Raw genomic sequence first — 8,979 nt, forward strand, 5'->3', positions numbered from 1 at the left:
AATCTGTGCCTCCGTCCAGAAAGAAAATGAGTTCCACAGAAGACCTTGACTATCCTCAAACCATCTTGGAATACAACAGTGGATTTTTAGTCTCAAAGGTAAGAAATATAACTCAGTCCTGGATAGATGTCTAAGAGTTTGCAGACAGAAATATTCAAGGATCTCACTTTAGGTCCTGAAAGAAGTCTTTGGAATGAAAACCATCTCATATGAAAGTATCCTGTCTGCTCATTTAGGCAGGAAGGAAATTTGAAAAGAAAAAAGATTTGAAGGCGACGTTACCCCTCAGGGTATACTTAGCATTTATTGAAATCCCTCTGACCTTTGGGGGCTTGGATGGGCAGACCTTGTTTCTACATGAGGCATTATAAAAAAACACAGGAGTTTATAGCTGAGGGCTTGCTGTCTGACTGCCTCAAACGTGGAAGGTTCCTTCAGTGGTGGGCTTTCTTCCCACTTTTCATTTTTGGAGTTTGAGAAAGAGAGGGCTGACTTGAATTGCCTTTTTCCCTCCCTGTTAAAACATGCAAGATTTTTCAAATATCTTCTCAAAGATTTTTCCTTCCCTCTCCCATGGTTTGTCTGTATGTATTATGCAGAAGGCTGAGCTTGAGAACTTCTATGTATTGCCTCTTTTCAGGTGAAAGAAAGAGTCCGGTATAATGACTGTTGTTCCAAACAGCATTTGATTAAGGCACAAAGGTAGAATTAGTAGTTCCACTTTCCTTATTGTTTACTGATGTTATTTGCCTTTCTGTGTGTGTAAGCACATGGGCATAAAATTATAATATCCAGTGCAGTGGAGTTTTTTTCCTCATTTACTACCTTTCCTATTGTCCCTTGCTGCACCTCTGGCCAACATGGTAACGGAAGGAATGCTCTTTGGGTTGTGCAAATACTGCTGCATCCTAAGGCTCCTGAAAGGCAGAGCTGACAGTAAAGAGAGGAAAAATGGAAAATGAAAAATCCTTTTGCTTGCTGAGAAAGAGGAGTGCCCAATGCTTTCCAAATGAACACTGGTCCTATGTTTTTGAGAAACGATCTCAACTTTGGTTAAACCATGTTCTTACTGAGGGTAAAAGGAGCTTCCCATGGGACTTTATCAAATCATTGTAGATATAGGCAGTCAGTTGAGTTGATGCCTTTGTTACTGTTTTAGGAGTGTTTGTGCGGCCAGAGAAATAGGCTAATACTTGTAAACTTGACTGTGTGCAGCTAAAGGATGTTTTTCTTATGTATGGTTACATATGTCTGTCTGAAGGTTGTGGGTTGTTCCTGGAGATGTTACACACCTTCCTTCTCTATGAAAAGACAGAACAATTCTGCTGGCCCAAATAGGGCACTCCTTTTAGCTGAGAGGAACCTCCCTGTCTTAGGGAGACCACTGTAGTCGTGCACGTCAGTCCCTGAAAATAGGGTCTATACAGTGGGATATTCCTTGCTGCTGCAAGCCACAGGAGAGTCTCCAGGGTTCACTGGAGCATACGTTAGATCCTTAGTTAAAGAACAAAAACAGCAACAGAAAAACCCATCACCACACAGTCTTGCCTTTGCGCTCTCCAGGCAAAAAGCAAGAGAAACTGTGAGAATGTGCTCTGAAACTAAGGAAGAGGCAGGAACATTCACACCCAAAACATGGTCTCTAAATGTGAACTTTGTGAGCCAAAAACATTGGCTGGCTTTGCCAGAAAAGGAAAAGAAATGAAAAAGGGTGCTCTACAAGCACTGTATGATATTATCTGTGTTCAGAGAAACTTCAGTTTAATCATTGAACTTGTTTATATGAAATATGATTTTACATGAAAAAATACGATGTGTATATTTTCTCCAACAAAGCAGCTTTAGAAATGCAGTAGGCTTTCGTGCTTTCACCTGATCCCTTGCTCCCACCTTTCCTTACCCCCAGGTTATGTTCACTGCCTGTGAGTTGGGGGTGTTTGATCTTCTGCTGGAGTCAGGAGGGCCTTTGTCTTCAGATGCCATTGCTGCACGCTTGGGTACCAGCACCACAGGGATGGAAAGACTGCTGGATGCCTGTGTGGGATTGAAGCTCTTGGCAGTAGAGCTGACACAAGAAGGAGGTAATAAAGGCAGAAGAAGGGGAAGAAACTAAAAGACTTAAACTTCTGGTGGTTTTGAAAGTGAGGTGAGGTGAAGTATGTGGGGAGAGGTGATATCTAGTGTTAGGCCAGTTACTGTAGCTGGAAGGAGGAGAGAATTGCCTGAGTACACCATCTCCTCTTCAGCTGAATGACAAGCAGCAAATGTCAGCATAATTAAAGGTGTAAAGTAAAAACCAGGTGAAGGGCTCAATATCCCTAAACTTCTTTGTGGAAGAGCCTCAGGTGACCTTGGAGAAGATATTCTGAGTCTCTACAGAGCTGGTCTCAAGAAAACTGTGAGGTGTGGACATGATTTTAAACCTTAAAACAAAATGCCAGGGTGGACGGGCAACATCATGATTTAAAAACACGTTTTGATTTTTCTTTGGAGTTTTACCACCATGTGAAGTATTTTGTTAGGTTGCTGATCTGAACTGAGAGGTGATGTAAGTTTGCCCTTGCATCAGAGATGTTGAGTGCACATGGTCAGAAGGAATCTGTGGCCATCAAACAGCTGATCAGGACTAGCCAGAGTCTTACAAGTTGTGTCCTCGCTCTGGTTTGTGTTGTCTTACCCTGTTTTAGGGCTTACAGTAGTTGCCCAATGAGTTTAAGGAGAGCAGAATCTATCTTTTATATTCCTTTTGTATGCCAGTCCTGTGGGTGAGTGATGCCACTGCAGATGCATTGGAGGAAGTGGGGCAGATTTCTTTGAGTCCTTTAGGCATTCATCTGTCTGCAGAAGGTCCTGCCCTAGGGAACTGAGAGAGGGTAGGTCTGGTTGGCGTGATGTTTTGGGTACTTGTGTCCCACTTGCTGACCATGTTGATCGGAAAAAAAGACTTGTCTGCAAGGGCTTCTCATTTAAATAGAGCATACCAATAACTTCCTCTGATAGTAAAAGCCTGTAGGTAAATGATGACACTTGTAAGGCATTCCTCTTGCTGTTCTTGAAAGAAATGTTTGGTGCCGGAATAAGTGTAGGTAGATAGTGTTTACTCACGTTGAATGGCGCAACACACATTTCAGTAGCCCTCACCCACTGCTCATTGCAGTGGAAGAATTGATTGTGGAAGCAATGGGTTTTTGTCTTTGGTCATATAGACATCTTCTGGTGATAAGTACTATGCTGCATTATAGGCTTGGCAAGGTGTTATATCATACATGTTAGTAAATATATTTATTTCACCCTTTAGCCCTCTACAGAAACACAGAAATTTCCAACATCTACCTTATAAAATCAAGTCCCAAGTCTCAGTATCATATTATGATGTATTACTCCAACACAGTCTACTTGTGCTGGCACTACTTGGCCGATGCTGTGAGGTAAGGAGGAGCGTTGTGTGCTGTCTGTTGCAGCCTGCTTTGAGGCATCTGTGTGGCTGCTCTCAGACTGGTGTGTTTCTGGGGAAGGGCACAATGAAGATGCTGGCTGGTTCTCAGAAAGAAAATCCAACAGATCGTTTCGGCTGTTACCACAGCCAACATGTGTTCTTGTTTCTTCTTGTTTTCCATTTGTGTGTGTTCTTGTTTTCCTTTTCCTTCTGATGGTAGAGATGATCTAGGAATCAGACTTCTGTGTGTTTGAATTTCAGGAAAGCACTTGATTGTTACAATGGGTCTTACTTGAGGAGGCATCAACAAAGTAAATGATCAGTAATGATGGCTAAGGATACTTCTGTCGCAAAGGTGTATAGGAGTCTCACTTGTTCCAGTCCGTGCAACTGATGGTCAAACATGGTGTGCGTGATGGTGATGATTGCACCAGTCTCGCACCTTTGCCTGAGATGTGTTCCCATAAATCATAGAATCATAGAATGGTTTGGGTTGGAAGAGACCTGAAATATCATCTAGTTCCAACCCCCCTGCCATGGGCAGACATACCTTCCACTATCTTCCTACCTGTCCAACCTGGCCTTGAAAAGAACCAGTCATTCTTGTGAAAGAATTCTTGAGAAACCTATCAGCATATTTTGGGGTGGCAAGTGAAGGTGCCTTTACAGCCGTTACAAACAGGCTGGCATATATTCTGTAGAAAGTCGAGCACCTTCCACAGTGATGAACTAGCTGAAACTGTAGTCCTGAGGTGTGTTTGGGTGAAAGAAAAAGAAATCCACACTCATACACTTTTTTTGGTTGCTATTTTAGAGAAGGAAGAAACCAATATGAAAGAGCTTTTGGCGTTTCATCTAAGGACCCTTTTGGAGCAATGTACAGGTAATCATTAGTATATTTGTAGAAACTTTATTCTTCTTATTGTAGATAAAATTAATGTTTTTAATTACAGCTCAGGACAATTAAATATGATGATGTGAGAATCCCAATCATTAGAACCATCATGCAGCATTTTTCTTTCTCAACAATATCCATTACTGAGACACTGTCTGATATTTTGAATAGAAGTGTATAATTTCCTATTCTGAAAAACATATCACAGGTCTCTGGCACAGAGGCAATGGTAGCTGAAGGGAAAAAAAAAATCCTTTGGAAGCCTGAGAATTAGCAGCGTAATACACCGTTGGACTTCTCTAGTCTTAATTCGCTATTTAAATGCATGAATGCATAGCTGTACCCTTCTGCTACAGTAAGGCTCAAGGTAGGTTTATACGCAACGAGAATGTATTCAGTGTCAATAAAAACAGAGATTAGTGTTTAAGCTAAAACTTGTAATAACACTTATATGATAGGAATCACCAAGGATATTGTCAGTTACCTTTTCTACATAACTGTGTCTGTTTGCATTCCTAGATCAGAAGAAGAAATGCTGAAATTCATGGCTGGCCAGAACTCAGTATGGAGTATATGTGGCAGAGATGTTCTTGCTGCATTTGACCTTTCCCCTTTCAGGCAGATCTGTGACCTGGGAGGTGAGCATCAGTAGATCTTCTGTAACAAGCTCTGAACTGTCTTGTTTTACAAGCTCTGAAATGAAAAATAACTCCTATGTTATATGATGGGCAAAGCAATGGAAAGCAGGACATATCAGAATCTTGTCAGCAATAAAGGGAGTGTTTTACTGAGGTTGGGCTAAAAAGAGAAATGTGAGAGTGGCGAGAGCATTAGGAAGCTGAATGTTTTTCTCTACAGAGTCTCATTTGCGTGAGTAGTGGCCCATCCCCTTGTGTACATGGCAGGTTTGGCATTTTTTTGTGCCTTGCTTGATTCATTCTTCTGGTTCCAGACTCTTTCCCTCCTCCACTTCAGTCAGTGTCATTGAGATATTGTCTGCAGCCTTTTACCCTGCAGCGCCCTGCTGTCCCAGCGCTGCTGGGCACTGCCAGGATTCATGGGAGCCATCAGGCTCCCTCGCAGTCTCCATCACTGCTTGTGATGGTTTAGTACCTGGTTTAGCAGCTCTGTTTTTCATTTTCCACCTTCCAGCATGCACAGCTGGGTCTGGCTGAGGGTGTGTAAGAGGGCTGAGGTGTGTAAGAGTTGTAAGGGTTGGGGCTGACCCCATAGGCCTGGGTGTTGGGGGCCTGAGGGCTCCCTGCAGAGCAAACGGAGATGGTGGCCTCTCCTGTCCCCCCTCTTCCCCTTTAGCAACACGTGGGGAGCAAATGTACCTTGCCAGCTGCCATGAGGCTGAATGCACTATTGCCTGCATCGCTTCATGGGGATGTTGCTGAACAAGTTGGTTTTGTGTCAGCGCTGACCTTCTTTTGCTCTCCCCAAAGGAGGTGGAGGAGCTTTGGCCCGGGAGTGTGTTTCTTTGTACCCAAATTCCACAGTCACAATTTATGACCTGCCAAAAGTCATGCAAGTGGCCAAAGAGCAATTTATTCCCCCTGAGGAGCATCGGATCACTTTCCACGAAGGTAGGTGCGAACAGCAGTGTAGTGTTGTCACAGCTGTTGCTCCTGAGTCCCTTGTCTTTGCTCAGAGGTACCATACTGGAGGCTCAGGTCTCCAGCTGCCCCTTATGTGGGCAAAGCGTCCCAGCCTGCAGCTTCCCCAGCCCAAGCCTGCAATTCATTGCTACTGCAAGGCTGTCCCAGTTGTGCACCTGCAGCTACCTTCTCTGAGAGACACAACTTAATTATTCAGCAACCCAGAAGCTCTTTACTCCTGAACAGAACTGTTTGATTTCTTCAGAACACGGGTACTTCAACAAAACAAAGCAAAAAAAAGTCCTGCAATTTTGAAGAACTTCCATACCATGTTCTAAATCTTCCGAACACTCTCTCTTCCCCTGCACAGACCTCCTGGCAGATGTGCAGGATGCCAGGCCTGCCCTGAGCAACGGGTTTTCCTTCTCTGATCACAATTGATTGACTTTCAAGTCCTAAGATATTTCAGGCTTTGAATGTGTCCATAGATCTTGCATGGTCTTTGCACCATCTATGATGAAAATGATTGTAGGGAGATCTAATTTTTAATGTTTACAAAAGCCTTCAAACCGTTGGAATGACTTAATATTGCTTAAAGCTCAGAGAGAGGAAAGAAGCCTTGAGGAAGGAAGGCAGTATATCAGAACAAAGATGGACAAACACAGGAAATGTTATGTGTGCCAGTGGTGCAAAGAAATGGGAGTGGAAATGACAAAGTAAGATGCAGAGAGAAAAATCTGAATGCAGTATACCAGGTGCTGAACAAAAGGCATGATGATGAAGCTAGTGCTAGGAGGCGAGATGTGTATTTTTTCCTTATGGATTTATGATGTAGCTCTGTGGTTACCAAAGGTCTTTGAAAATTTGCTTAAATAAGGGAAAATTCTTTCCTTTTTTCCATGACAGAAACCATGAGAAACTGTCTCCTCTTCTTAAAGCTTTATGAATCCGAATTCCTGTCATTGGAGAAAACTTAGACTCAAATGCTTTCCTGTGCATCAAAGGCTGTTTCAGATGAGCTGCTGCTTTTAAACATTTCAGACCTTCTTGAGACTGAACAAGAACAAAATCCTCTGTGCAGTGCCACAGAGGGCTTTTACCTAGTAGCTCTGTTGCTGTCTAATGTGGGTGATGGATATGGCAAGCCCAGAGTCTTTAGAACTGGACGGAACTGAGAATATTGGCTTAACTCAGCCCTCTGTGTTTTGGGAGTTTTGTGTAATACATGTATTCTTGCTTTACAGGAGACTTCTTTAAAGATTCAATTCCAGAAGCTGAATTGTATATTTTATCCAAGATACTGCATGACTGGGAGGATGACAAATGCAGACAGCTGCTGGCAAAAGTCCACAAGGCTTGCAAACCTGGTAGGCGTGAGCTCTTGAAGACCAGGGAGACTCTCACCCATCAGTTATGCAAAGCACACCAGTCTTGATGCGAGATTTGGGTGGCAGAGTTTCAGTGCAGGGGTTTCTTCGTTTAGTATTTTGCTTTCCTAAGCCAACTGTGTGCAGCTGAGCCAAATGGGGCCTAAGTTCTCATTATCTGGCTTCCAGTTTTAATCTCCTACACAGGGACTCCTCTTTCAACATATTTAGGTATAAGGACTGGGGATTTGGGGAATTGTTTAGACAGACAGGTGTATACGTCATAGTAAAAATCCCATTAAACATCAGATTGAACCCTTGAGCTTTGAAAATACTGCCTACAGAGCCAGGTTCTCCGCAAAATCAGTAAGCTCCTGGGGATTTCAGCTGGGGGAAATGGGAATTTCCATCCCAGCCATAGCATCCCCTTCAGCCCCAGTACATCAGTACCTCGGTAGCCAGGCAGAGGCATGCTCCAATTCTTTTGCTCTTTCGTTGTCTTCTGTGATGCTGAACTATGACTTGGCGTAAGGGCTGCTTCTTCCTGAAACTAAAGGTTAGGATCTAATAACTCAGCTGAAAAATGTCTCATCTTCCCAGAGCTCAGCATGTGTTTTATTTCTCTTTATTCATCCAGGCGGTGGAGTGCTGCTGGTTGAATCACTTCTGAATGAAGATAAAAGTGGGCCTTTAGAAACCCAACTGTATTCGATGAATATGTTGGTGCAGACGGAAGGAAAAGAGCGAACAGCAGCAGAGTACAGCAAGCTCCTTGAGGCAGCTGGCTTCAGAGAGGTTCAAGTCAAGAGGACTGGAAAACTCTATGACGCTGTTTTAGGAAGGAAATAATAGTACCTCCATTACGTACCTAACAAGATAGAGTAAGTGGAGAAATGTGATATTCTTTTCTTAGAAGACAATCATCAACTCAGCTTTTAGTTAAGGCAGACAACTTTTTTGTAAGCTGATACATTGTCAGGAGAATCACTGATGATACATCTTGAGCGTGCATGGATTGTAAACCTGGCAGCCTGATTAGGGCTTGCCTTTGGCTCTGGAAGGGAGAGAAAGAAATCAACACCTGATCCACAAGAAGAAACCCACAAAAGAAATGTGCAGTGCGTCTCCTTCAGATTTTTTTCATTCTTTCCAATTTTAACACTGTATCTGCAAAGCTGAATTTGTACTTGGATTCCTGCAAAATAAAACTGATCACTGTACTGAGCTCTGTTACCTGCATTTTTATTCCTGGGGAACTGATACAATATAAACAGACTAAATTATGTCTTCTTGTGGTTAGTCTTTTCAGAGTTCCAGGAGAAATCCTGTCTGATCCCTGAGGAGTTTGGCAGGAAAACTGATATTAATTTTTTATTTCCTCTAGATTTTAAGTTACAAGAAAGAATTTTGTAGCTTGGTGACTGGCCAGAGTCCAGTGATGCTCGTTAGAGAGCAGGCCCTGAGATGACAGCTGAGAGGGAGAATGATGCAGACAAGTCATTCAGTTAGTCACTGGGGAAGTCCTTATTGCATGCCTCCTGCTACTTCTTTAAATCACGTGGTCAAGCACAACCTGCCATAACCCACCCAGTTCTTGAATGCAGAATTACAGATTACTGGAGTGAGAAATATTTGGAGAAGGCACCAGAAAGTCACTCTCTGCAGCTGTGGCTTGAACAC

The 8,979-nt window shown here is 43.0% G+C and overlaps 1 protein-coding gene across 1 annotated transcript; it reads left to right on the forward strand.

The window, feature by feature from the left end:
* Positions 1 to 16: 16 nt before the first annotated feature.
* Positions 17 to 8,426, forward strand: ASMT (acetylserotonin O-methyltransferase). The gene is made up of 8 exons (XM_082304259.1): positions 17 to 98; positions 1,907 to 2,081; positions 3,299 to 3,428; positions 4,251 to 4,319; positions 4,851 to 4,969; positions 5,780 to 5,920; positions 7,177 to 7,299; positions 7,937 to 8,426. The coding sequence occupies exons 1-8, from the start codon at positions 27 to 29 to the stop codon at positions 8,146 to 8,148; spliced, it is 1,041 nt and encodes a 346-aa protein (XP_082160385.1). The 5' UTR covers positions 17 to 26; the 3' UTR covers positions 8,149 to 8,426.
* Positions 8,427 to 8,979: the final 553 nt, after the last annotated feature.

This window comes from Platalea leucorodia (genome assembly GCF_965183815.1).
Source record: "Platalea leucorodia genome assembly, chromosome: 2".
NCBI classification, from domain to species: Eukaryota; Metazoa; Chordata; class Aves; order Pelecaniformes; family Threskiornithidae; genus Platalea; species Platalea leucorodia.

What these genes read in the sequence shown, in the direction of transcription:
- ASMT (XM_082304259.1), top strand. Translation starts at nt 27, where the DNA reads ATGAGTTCCACAGAAGACCTTGACTATCCTCAAACCATCTTGGAATAC. An exon ending in TACTTGGCCGATGCTGTGAG is followed by an intron (nt 3,429 to 4,250) that starts GTAAGGAGGAGC and finishes TTGCTATTTTAG; the next exon opens with AGAAGGAAGAAACCAATATG. An exon ending in CCTTTTGGAGCAATGTACAG is followed by an intron (nt 4,320 to 4,850) that starts GTAATCATTAGT and finishes TTGCATTCCTAG; the next exon opens with ATCAGAAGAAGAAATGCTGA.